This window comes from Ceraceosorus guamensis (assembly GCF_003144195.1).
Source record: "Ceraceosorus guamensis strain MCA 4658 unplaced genomic scaffold IE81scaffold_49, whole genome shotgun sequence".
In the NCBI taxonomy this organism is placed as follows: Eukaryota; Fungi; Basidiomycota; class Exobasidiomycetes; order Ceraceosorales; family Ceraceosoraceae; genus Ceraceosorus; species Ceraceosorus guamensis.
The window spans coordinates 133567-143895 of record NW_020290044.1 but is presented as its reverse complement, the minus strand read 5'-3'; the positions used below and the strand labels follow the sequence as shown (position 1 = coordinate 143895).

General features: G+C 55.8%; 5 protein-coding genes across 5 annotated transcripts; 3 read left to right on the top strand and 2 right to left on the bottom strand.

Annotated features, from left to right (window-relative positions):
* The first annotated feature begins 9 nt into the window (after positions 1-9).
* IE81DRAFT_188299 (hypothetical protein) lies at positions 10-653 on the top strand. Its single transcript, XM_025510759.1, has 2 exons — positions 10-220; positions 345-653. Exons 1-2 carry the CDS (start codon positions 49-51, stop codon positions 482-484), a joined length of 312 nt encoding a protein of 103 aa, XP_025368279.1. The 5' UTR covers positions 10-48; the 3' UTR covers positions 485-653.
* Positions 623-1743, bottom strand: IE81DRAFT_188328 (hypothetical protein). The gene has a single exon (XM_025510760.1). The coding sequence runs from the start codon at positions 1536-1538 to the stop codon at positions 822-824; it is 717 nt and encodes a 238-aa protein (XP_025368278.1). The 5' UTR covers positions 1539-1743; the 3' UTR covers positions 623-821.
* Positions 1744-2253: 510 nt separating this feature from the next.
* Positions 2254-3268, bottom strand: IE81DRAFT_292376 (protein-L-isoaspartate O-methyltransferase-like protein; the record flags this gene model as incomplete). The annotated part of the gene is made up of 3 exons (XM_025511956.1): positions 2254-2362; positions 2480-2615; positions 2719-3268. The coding sequence occupies 3 exons, from the start codon at positions 3266-3268 to the stop codon at positions 2254-2256; spliced, it is 795 nt and encodes a 264-aa protein (XP_025368277.1).
* A 532-nt stretch (positions 3269-3800) lies between these two features.
* Positions 3801-5931, top strand: IE81DRAFT_324948 (KTI12-domain-containing protein). Its single transcript, XM_025514376.1, has 3 exons — positions 3801-4443; positions 4536-4767; positions 4846-5931. The coding sequence occupies exons 1-3, from the start codon at positions 3935-3937 to the stop codon at positions 5497-5499; spliced, it is 1395 nt and encodes a 464-aa protein (XP_025368276.1). The 5' UTR covers positions 3801-3934; the 3' UTR covers positions 5500-5931.
* Positions 5932-7867: 1936 nt separating this feature from the next.
* IE81DRAFT_304204 (hypothetical protein) lies at positions 7868-9802 on the top strand. Its single transcript, XM_025512292.1, has 3 exons — positions 7868-8385; positions 8570-9405; positions 9528-9802. Exons 1-3 carry the CDS (start codon positions 8348-8350, stop codon positions 9698-9700), a joined length of 1047 nt encoding a protein of 348 aa, XP_025368275.1. The 5' UTR covers positions 7868-8347; the 3' UTR covers positions 9701-9802.
* The last annotated feature ends 527 nt before the right edge of the window (positions 9803-10329 follow it).

Sequence of the window (10329 nt, the reverse complement as noted above, 5' to 3'; positions counted from 1 at the left end):
CCCCCCCCCCGCCGCGCGCCAACACAGGCAGTCTTGCCAGACGTGCTGATGCGTCTAGCCGAGATTGTTCACTACGTTCAAAAGAGGCAGTACAGGTACGCCAACGATTCGTACCTTCAGCTATCCATCGGAAACGCTCCTTGGCCCATCGGCGTCACCATGGTGGGCATCCACGAACGTTCGGGCAGAGAAAAGATTTTCAGCTCAAACGTCGCTCATGGTGCGTTTGCTCCCCCAAAGTGTGGGGATTTTTTGCTGGGGGGGAGGAAGGGGTTGGGGTGGCAAGTCGAAAGGCGGATAGACGCTGATGCAGGACCAGCCAACGTCGCACTTTCTCTTTCCAGTACTCAACGACGAAGTCAGTCGAAAGTATATCCAATCGCTCAAAAGACTCATGACATTTGCACAGACAAAGGTGAGTGAGCCCTCGAGCATAGCCTCCCCTTTCCTTTTGTCATTCTGCGTTCAGCTCGTCGCTCGCTGACGTGCCTCGTCCATACGCAGTATCCGCCCAAAGACGCTTCCTTCTTGATGGGTTGAAGCAATGCTTTCGCAGAGCACGTAAACTAATGCATGCTCTCGCCCGAAATATGGCCAAAGTGACTGTTGAGGAGGGAGCGACACAAACGGTGACTCTTCCTCGACGCAATCGCCGTAGAATTCGCATCCTTGACGCTGCTGCGTCGGGGCCAACGTCTTGCGGGAGAAGTCATCCTCGATCACGGTGCCAAATCGCTCTGCGCCCTTTGCGAAAAGGCACAAGGTGGTCTTGTAATGTCCAGGCTGTCTCTTGCCGAGAGACTGCGGTGCTTGAGAAGTCGTCAAAGCCGCGGCCTAGGACCGCGCCGCACGCGCTCTTGCTTTCGTCGGGCGCCAATGATCGACGGGACCCGATTTAGTGGTTGAATCCTTGATGCTTGTCGATCCAGATTCGCTAATGTTGCCCCAGCAGCTATGTCGCCCTGCCGCGCTTGGGGAGAAGAGGAGATGGACTTGTGCGTCGAAACGAAAGAGAAAAGGTGCACAAGGCACAGAGGTATAGAGAAGAGGAAGAGGAAGGAATAAGATGCGGAAAAGAGAAAGCGAGGGAAAGGAAGAGAGAGGGGCGAGAAGAAGGGAAGGAGAGGAAAGTTGATGGTGGTGGAGGTCGAGCGTGGATGGGGCGAGCGTAGGAAAGACGGAAGAGGTGCAAGGATGAAAGAGGTGCAAGAGTGGAACGAGGCGAAGGCAGTCGAAGAGAACCACATCGATAAGGAAGTGAGAGAGAGAAGGCGAAGAGTCGGAGGAGGAGGAGGATGAGGCAAACGGTAATGGCGAGAGAAGATATGAAAGGGCGACGAAGATGATGAGGTATACGTTAGTGTGGCGAAGACGGTGACCACGATGACAATGATGGTGATGATGATGATCAGATCGAAGGTATAAGAGTCGAGGAGGAAAGAGGCGAAGTTGGTCAGCCACTGCTGACCCATAGCATCGCGTTGCACGAGAATGCAAAATGAGAAGACCAACTCATCACCCCATCCCGACGTGTACATCCTCGCACATCTGTATCACATCGCTCCATCACGCGGGCGGCAGCAGACAGGAAGGTCGGGGCAAAAGAAATCGGACACAGTGGACCGTCTCGATGCCCAGACTTTAGGCAAGACTACCTCAAGCGTCGCGCATAGGACAACGTGAAGACATCCGAACATGGTGTGCCCATTCCTTCTTTGAGGATTGTTGAAAATCCCATCTGGCTTTGCAAGTGTCCCCTCGACCTTCCCACTCTGGGCCAGCTGGGCGGCGTTCAGGGGAGAAAGAGACGTCGCCCCCACATTGGCTACGAAGGAACCGTGGAGGCAGGGCCGAGCTTCGTCAAAGAGTACCAACCGACTTTGATCTCCCCTTCTTACCCAGAAAGGGGGGAGAGAAGAGAAAGACTAACTGGCGATTCGTACCCCATATTGCCTCGCACCCGGAAGAGATGGCTGTTGAAGCCCGCTCGAGCTAGCTGGGCATTCGAAGGTAGATCCTTGCGCGCAATTTGGACCGAGAGCTTCGTGCACGCCATGGCCCCTCGAGCACGCCATGGCTCCACCAGAGGGCGGTCTGTTCCATCCATTGGCTTTATCACGCCGCTTTTGCCCATAACAAATCGAGAACTTACCGATTCTTCCCGTACAAGAGACGAATCCACTCACACTCATCAAACATCGTTGGCTGTTTTCGCTACGGCGGTGCGAGTGGTCGAACCGTCGAGTCGCTCCATCAGTATCCTCGTTGGCTCTGTTCGTCGCATAGCGGAACATATCGGACGCCCATGAGCGCTTCTCTTGTCATGTTTCCATCTTCGTCGCGAGTGATCTGGATGATCTGCCTGTGATTGCAGTGCACGTGAGGGGAGAAGTGTGAGTGCGCTAAACTCTCGATTTGGATGCTCGAGTGCGCCATCGTGGATGCAGACACATCCCGACGACCGCACAGCGCTGCTCACTGGTCGCCGCTCAGATTCTGTACCGGACACACGATGCGGCCTGGCGAAGCGAGCTGGTCCAGCAAGGGTTGAGGCACATCACCGTCTGCTGCTGCGCCTACGTGGATGGCCGAGTACGGGCCTAGAGCGGGATAGCCTGGTGATCGGCGGATGACCGGAAGCAGGAGGTGCGGGTGAGTCACCGTTCGCTAGAGCGACGGCTCACGATCGACATGACGAAGAAGCCGCTGCTCGCTCACCTAATCTGCCGTCGCCGCAGTGGACTTGTACGGTTGACCTGTCCAGATCATCAGCCAGTCCATCCCTACGGATGTTCGCCTTTGAAATGTCGACGAGCTCGGAGATATGCTCCACGCCTATTGCTTGGGAAGCGCCAGCTCGGAAGAGGACGCTGAGAAGGTAGCCAGATCCTGAGCCAATATCCAGCACCTTGCCGCATCCCGTGCCGAGCGAGGTGGGCGTCTTGTCCTTGGCTGTCGCTTCCAGACCGGCAGGAGCACGATCGGCAGCGGCTGGATTGAGAAAAGGGACGAGCAGATCTGCAAGCAAAGCATGCATATGAGGTGCGCTTATCGTTGCTCCGTGTCCGATTCTTTGGGGAGAGTCGTCGTAGGCCTCTCGGTGAGACGCGTTCGACTTGCTTAGGCTGCCCGAAGAGGTTCGAGGCATGTAGTGAAGACGATCCGTCTTGAGCATCGCTTCTTTGACGATGGGAGAGCGAATCAGATTGTTCGAGACCAGGTTGTTGATCAGACCGCTGTTGGTCGTCGACCCGCTAAGCCAGGCCATGGTGAGAGGGGCCAGCGCGGAGGGAATGTGATGCGATGCGGTGCGGTGCGGTGCGGTGCGGTGCGGTGCGATGTGAGAATGCGGGGGGTGAAGCGCAGTAATAAGGATAATGGAAGTAGCGTGTGAAGGAAAGCTGATAAGTATGCGTCACGCTTTGAACTGGCAGTTGGAGGATGTGAAGAGGATCGAGCGGATGGAATGCGAGAAGAAGTGAGGATGGAAGCGATGGTGGACGGATCCTGAGCGACGTGAGGTGACTTCGGGGCATACACTCGGAGGCCTTGTGCAACCAAGCAGCACGCATGCACCGCTTAATTGCGTGCCTTTGTGTCGCGCGCGCGGTGTTGTACCAATCAGCAATCAATCGCGGTGCCGCGGCTCATCCATGCGCACTCGATGCGCGCCTCCACAACCGTCGGCTTGCATTCGATCACGTGCAGCGATTCGCTTCCTTTCCTTTGTAAACGCAACGATGCAAGACTCGTGATGGATGAATCACGAATGATGGTCGATCTTGCGCTACGCTCGACTTGAATTGGACTCGTGGCTCTTGTCTCTTGTCTCATACATCGCATCCGGCCAAGTGAGGGGGGCCACGGACAGGTACGACCAGCCAATCGCGAAGCATTCAGCAAGCGCCTCATAAGAGGTGATGCGAAGAAAAGGATGGCCCTCGTCATTGTCTGCGGTTTGCCTTGCTCAGGCCGAACCACTCGAAGCGAGCAGTTAAAGTCTTACTTCGAAGCGAGGATAAGCGGTGAAGCCAGCTCGCGTACCAAAGCTAACAGCGATGTGGGATCGAGCACTTTCTCCGCTTCACATGGCATCAAGCGCACCGCAATCCTTTCCGACGCGACGCTATGCACCGAGCAGAAGTGTCGATCAGTCTATACACTCCAAGCTACGGAAAAACCAGCTCGTGCCGCATACCTCTCGCTGGTAGTGAGACATTTGACGCGAGATACAATCGTCATTGCGGATGGAGGAGCTGGCACGAACATCAAGGGCTTCAGGTACCAGCTTTGGTGCGCTGCCAGAGAAGCTGGTGTGAGGTTCGCTTGCGTATTCGTCAGCGCCAAGAGGGATGAGTGCGAGGAGAGAAATCTGCAGCGAAGTGTAGGGCTTGAGCAGCAGACTGCAGTTGGCGTTCCGTGTGCAGCTTGGCCTACCGAAACGTGCGTTCAAAGTGGCTTCCCGCTTTTCGTCTCGGCCTTAGCACGCCTTGCTAACATGTGGACCATCGCCGCTTTTCCGACGCAACTCTCAGCCTCAAAGAGCTGTGTAGTCGGTTTGAAGAACCGACGAGCATGTCTCGGTGGGACTCTCCACTCTTCGTGGTGCCTTCTTGCGGCGTCCTCAACGATCAAGGGAACAATGCGAGCCCTGCAGACGAGCAGCTATCCTCCATTTCGCTTGGATGGGAAGAGCCGCCGTGCGGAGATATCTGGTCAGCTTGCGTCGAGGGGAAACAAGTCAAAGCTCCAAATGTCGTCGCGCCCGTGAGTGGGGTCACGTTTCTCTAGAAGGCATCCGCTGATGATTCCACACGCATACCTGGACCCCTTTCGGCTACGCAGGTTAGAGCTACTACAAACTCCTACCTCTCCCTGCTCGAATCATCTACGCAGAAGATTCTAGCTGCGTACGCAGTGCAGCTCTCGAGCAATCTGGTACCACTGCACGGTGGCGACCTTCTCCTGCGTCTCTCTCCGAATCCCTCCGCAACTCAAGTCGAGACCACCCTGACTCTCTCCTTGCCAGCAGGCAGAAGACCGCCGACGTTGCCAGCTTTGCAAAGGCTGAGAAGGACCTTTGTGAGGCTGCACGCGAGCGGAAGTAGTGCTAACACGGTGCTCGGCAAAGCTGTGCAGAGCGAAGGGACCACGAGAAAACTTGAGTTAGCCCACACCCGCAACGAGGGTCCTTCGGCTTTGCCCAGAAGACGAATCATAGGCAAAGCCAAGCTAGAGCCAAAGACGGAGGAGAAGGATGGCGAGAGCGACCTTATCAGCGATACAACAGCAGCGGCAGCGCAAGCGACAAAAGAAGTTTCGCAGCTTCCTCTCGAGGGATTGAGCTTGGACGATGCGGCCTCGTCTGCACAAACGGATCCTCGAACATCACGCCCCGCTTCCGGTCAAACACCTTCCACGACGACGGAAGAACAAATCATCAAGCGCTTCGTTGCCTGGTTGCAAGAGGCCTTGTACAGCGATTCTGCAGCTGGATGAAGGGTGATGGGGCAGGGGCAGCACTTTGGAGAAGGAGACTGCAGATTGCCTCCTCCTCAAACGTCTGTCCACGCCGCTTGTGTGTTTGGGGGGCGGGGGAAGCGCACTAGGGTCACGAATGGCAAGTGCAAAATTCGACAATGAGCTGCCTCGCTCCACATCGTCTGCTGCTCGTCAAGGCCATCTGATGCGGGCATTTTGAGTCTGACCTTGCAGCGCGAATTTTGGTGAATGGTGCGGAGTCCGTTGGAGCTCGCTTCTGGAATACGTACCGCTCGAGTCGATTCGCATTCCCCACGATGCCATGCATCCGCAGCGAGTCGCGGGGTGTGAGGGGTGGGCAGGAGATGGTCGGGCCGGCTGGTTGTTTATCAAAGGTGCGAATATGCGACCCACTTCGCATTCACCCGCAGCGCCCGATCGAAACTGTTGACCGTTGTGATCGTGTACAGATGAAATATTCTTGCAGCAGCTCCGCCCCTTGTCTCGGGACGAAGCGTAGTCGTATTTATGTTGGCGTCCTAGCGTCAGGCTCTTGCTCAGTCGGTGCAGCCTCGCTCGCTCACGACTCGGGCGAGGCATATCCGCCGCAGCGCGGGTATGCGAAAGTCAGTGCTTGGACGAGTGAAAGACTACGGTTGGGCATCACGACCTTTGGATCAGCTGTTTCGCGCACGAGGGGCCGAGTCTAAGCGCGTCGAATCAGGTTCGGTCAAGTGTGGAATATCGTGCTATCATCCTCTGTACAGACTTGTGCCTTCGTCACTGTTGAGTTTGAAGTGAGTCATGCACGCACCACTCTCGAGCCTTGAATCGATGTATTTACGGTGTACCGATCGAGCACATTCTCATTATCAAATTGTGCCGATCTTCCGCTTCTCTCCATGTTGCGCGCGCATATGTGCGACAATTGCGTCTGGGGTGAGACAAGGTGGTCTCTATAGGTACCGCGACAGGAGCTCTCGGCTGAAACGAGGTACGATGTTGTGTGAGCATTGTGAGTGCAAGAATGAAACATGGAAATCACGGGGTTTCACCGCATGTGTGCGACACAATCAAGAATGCGCTGACCTACATGTATTTGTATGTAGATTCCGGTGCCCGGCGGGTGCTTCAAGGGTTACTTGATCGCGTACACTTGGAACCCGAATCAATGAATGGGACTTGACTCAATAGCTTCAGACTCTCGGTCTCGACTGTGATGACTCCTGACTTAAGACTCGGAAAGTCTTGAGCCAAATTGGATTCAGATTGGTGAGGAATCATCAGTAAGCTTGACTGCGATCCATTCTTGAGTCACTTTCGTTCTCATTCAATTCGATCCAGATCGTGATTTCAGATTCTGGTGTCGTGCATGACACCGCTCCTCGGCTCGATGTTTGAAACGTGAGTATTCAAATGAGCGATCGAATTAAGGGTGTTGATCTGAAATTGATTGCTTCAGGGTAAGTGCTTTCTGGCGTTTGACTTGCCCGAAACAGCGCTGTTTCAAATCCATGGCCGCACTCCCCTTTTCACCTGATGCATGCAGGCATCGAACGAGCTCTTTACACTCGGCTTGGCCCCCACCTTGTCCAGCAGCTCATGCCGTTGGATTCGTGTTCACGCGCGCCGCTACATAGAGCTCAACAACAGGCGTCGAGTCGTGAGTCTGATCATGAGTCTCGAGTCCACGATCTGCGGGCCAAGACAAGCTGCCTGCCGAAGAGAGCAAAGGGGGGAGCTCAGCAGGGAGGCAAAAAGTCTCGCATGAAGACAGCGGCATGCAGCAGCATGCAGCAGCATGCAGCAGCTAGGGTGCAGTGCCCGCGGCAGTCACGCTCGTCACTTTGCTGCACACCAAAAGGGGCAGGCGGGGAACAGACCCTGCCTTACAAGTCTTGACTAGCTGTTGTGTGATTTGTGCTCTTCACTTTGAATTATTCGTTGCTGGTATGCGCTCGATCTGCTTCCTCCAGACTCGACGCGGCTATGACAATAGTAGCTGCAGTGAGCGCGGCGCTAGAAGCTGCGCTGACGACTGGTGCTGCGCGATGCTAGCGCATATATGCACAGTCAAGAGTGCTGCATCCCCTGCAACTTGCGGCACTTTCCCATTCAAAATACTTGCTGGCATGCTGCTGCTGCTGCTGCTGCTGCTGCTGCTGCATGCGTCTACTTCAATCGTGCTCCGCACCGCCCCCGGCCAGGACAAGATTTCAAAGGGGGAACGGGCGGCGCAGTTTGAGTAGCGCGGCGGCCCCGAGGTGACGGTCGATCGATCTCAACTGCATCAGATGCTGCTGCTGAGGTCGGAAGCCCGAAAAGGTAGGCAGCGCGGCGCGGCGCGTCTGCGAAGGCGAACACCGCATCTGCTCCTGCTGGGTACCAGACCCAGTTTTGAGTCGTGAGTTGCGGATGTGCATCGAGCTACGCATACATGGCGGTTCGCGCTTCCTTCATCATATTCCTCACAACGAGGGTTCACACTTGGCCCACACTGCTTCGTCGCGCTCCTCGATCATCATTTCCAGCGTCAGCGTCCCTCGACTCACGATTCGCGCCTGCCCATCTCGCCCCGACGAGCAAGCGAACTCTCACAGTCGCGGGCGCCCCCTTGTCCTCGCACTCCCACCTGACGTATTTCACTTGTTTCAGGTTGCCTGCAGGACCCTGTCGATTTTCGGATTGCGCGCACGTTCCCAGACGGACTTCATTCGAAACGGCAGCCACAAGCTACCAGAGAGCTCTGAACCAAGTCTTGCATCGCTATCCGTGTCAGTCAACACCGACGTCGAGCGGCCAAGTAGCCAGCTTGCAGGAAAGCTGAAAGGGGTCTTTTTGGCGAAACGCAACTGAATTGCTCACGATGGCCAGAAACGGTGGCGGTGGCGGCTTTGACTTTAGGTGAGTGTACTGAATTAGCTCTTATTATGGAGCATACATGCCTGCTCCTCGAAAGAGCAGTAGCGTGCAAGCTAATAAGTAGCATCGTACAAGGAGAACATGGTCGCTCTAGCACGCGCAGCCCAGTCGCCCTTTGCTGCTTCGCATTCATCTGACCATGACGATCGCCATCTTTTTCGCTCAGTCTGCTAGCCAGCAATCTCATCTTGGGCGGCTCGATTGGCATTGCAGCCATCGGCTGGTTCGTAGCATTCATTGGTCAGATCGTGGCACAAGCAAGAACGAACGAGAATGTGTCTCGCTCCTCAGACCAACTGGGAGTCTTGTGGTTCGGCATATTCGTGGAGCTGTTCCTCATGATCGGCGTCATCCTCACCATCGCTACGGATACGATTGCCATTTCCAGGCTGCAGATCAGCGCATGGACCGCAGTCGGATTAGTGTTTTCCGTCATTGGCATCGACAAGGGCATCTACAGCGATATCGGCTCACTCGAGGCCATGGCAGCAGGCTACTTCATCCTGACAGTAGTCAACGTGATCTGGCTACTCTTTTTCACGTCTGAAGAAGATTCTGCAGTGTACGCCGCACTCTCTTCGGTGGGATCTGGCGGCCTGTCCGGACCCGGTGCTAGGGGCGGAGCTGTCGGCGGAGGCAGACAAATGCGTATGGCTGGAGGATCCGGCGCAGTAGGAATGGGAAGCGGAAGCGGAGGATTCGCCTCAGGTGGGGGCGCGTACCAACAAGCATACGTCAACAGCCCATCCACTGCGGATGTCACCTCGACTGGTAGAGGTCTGGGTACAAGTACGGGCGTCAGCGGAGCGGGAGCTCCCAGCTCGCAGAGCGTCCGAAGCGGATCGGTCGCAAACAGAGGCGCTGGCGCCAACGCTGCTAGTGGACCTGGAAGCGAGTATGCCGGTAGCCAGGCTCACGCACCGGGCAGTCCGACTGGCTCCAAGAGTGCAGACGCAGACCCCAACTCTGGCTATGGCTACCGGGCAAGAGCATTGTATGCCTGTGAGTCACACGCTGCGGAAGGGCGGCTCATGATCATCATGAGCGATAGGCGAGGAATGGGGCGCCAGCTCAGATCTGTCCTGCTTGCGCTATGCTGACTCCGCGTCGCCTTTGTGATGCAGACCAAGCGAACGCGGATGACCCCACCGAAATCTCATTCGCAAAGGGCGAGCTGCTGGACATTGTCGACAACTCGGGCAAGTGGTGGCAAGCGCGAAAGTCTACAGGCGAGACTGGTATCGTGCCGAGCAACGTGAGCAGATCGAGATTGTGCGGCGAAGAGCGACGTTTCTGACTCTCATCTTTTATCCATCAACCTGAAGTACATGCAATTGCTCTGATCAACGATGTCTCTTCTCTTTTGGAGCCGCCCTGCTTCGGATTCTGTCTGTCGTGCTACAAGTCTCGGGACGCTTCGCGACGGCATTCAAACGCTCATCGCTGGAGGCGGTCGCTGCGTTTTGAGCAGGGATGCAGGGCCACTGAGAGCGAACTGCTCGATAGGTCGAAAGGAAGCCACGCTGTTGCCAAGTCTTGCGCTCGTCGCTCCGGAGAGGCCCGCAAGTCTTGCAACGACTGCTGCTCCACTGCTCGATCAACGATACCCGATCTCTCGTTTTCGAGAAATCAGATGTGGCCGCGTTGCAGGAAGGGAGCGCGGTCTCGCTAGAGATGCACTCATTTAGTCGAATTGCCTTCTTGCAAGCGCTTCGCCCTGCTCTTCGTTCCACCCTTCCTGTTGCGTCTCTCCAAAGCTCGAGCTCGAGCTCTTCATCCCTTCTTCAAAGCCCCAGCCCCCTCTCATCTTCCTCTTCAACCGCACTTCCACACACACGCTCCCTCTTACTGCACATTTCTTGATCCCCCTCCCCCGCTACAATCTGCTCGATGCTAAATCCGGAAGCTCAACGATTCGTCAAAGTC

Bases quoted from the DNA above. Each gene is read 5' to 3' on its own strand.
- IE81DRAFT_188328 (XM_025510760.1), bottom strand. From the start codon at position 1,538: ATGTACACGTCGGGATGGGGTGATGAGTTGGTCTTCTCATTTTGCATT.
- IE81DRAFT_188299 (XM_025510759.1), top strand. From the start codon at position 49: ATGCGTCTAGCCGAGATTGTTCACTACGTTCAAAAGAGGCAGTACAGG. The intron at 221-344 runs GTGCGTTTGCTC...TTCTCTTTCCAG, and splicing joins CAGCTCAAACGTCGCTCATG to TACTCAACGACGAAGTCAGT.
- IE81DRAFT_324948 (XM_025514376.1), top strand. From the start codon at position 3,935: ATGGCCCTCGTCATTGTCTGCGGTTTGCCTTGCTCAGGCCGAACCACT. The intron at 4,444-4,535 runs GTGCGTTCAAAG...CGCAACTCTCAG, and splicing joins GCAGCTTGGCCTACCGAAAC to CCTCAAAGAGCTGTGTAGTC. The intron at 4,768-4,845 runs GTGAGTGGGGTC...TCGGCTACGCAG, and splicing joins CTCCAAATGTCGTCGCGCCC to GTTAGAGCTACTACAAACTC.
- IE81DRAFT_304204 (XM_025512292.1), top strand. From the start codon at position 8,348: ATGGCCAGAAACGGTGGCGGTGGCGGCTTTGACTTTAG. The intron at 8,386-8,569 runs GTGAGTGTACTG...TTTTTCGCTCAG, and splicing joins GGTGGCGGCTTTGACTTTAG to TCTGCTAGCCAGCAATCTCA. The intron at 9,406-9,527 runs GTGAGTCACACG...TTTGTGATGCAG, and splicing joins GGCAAGAGCATTGTATGCCT to ACCAAGCGAACGCGGATGAC.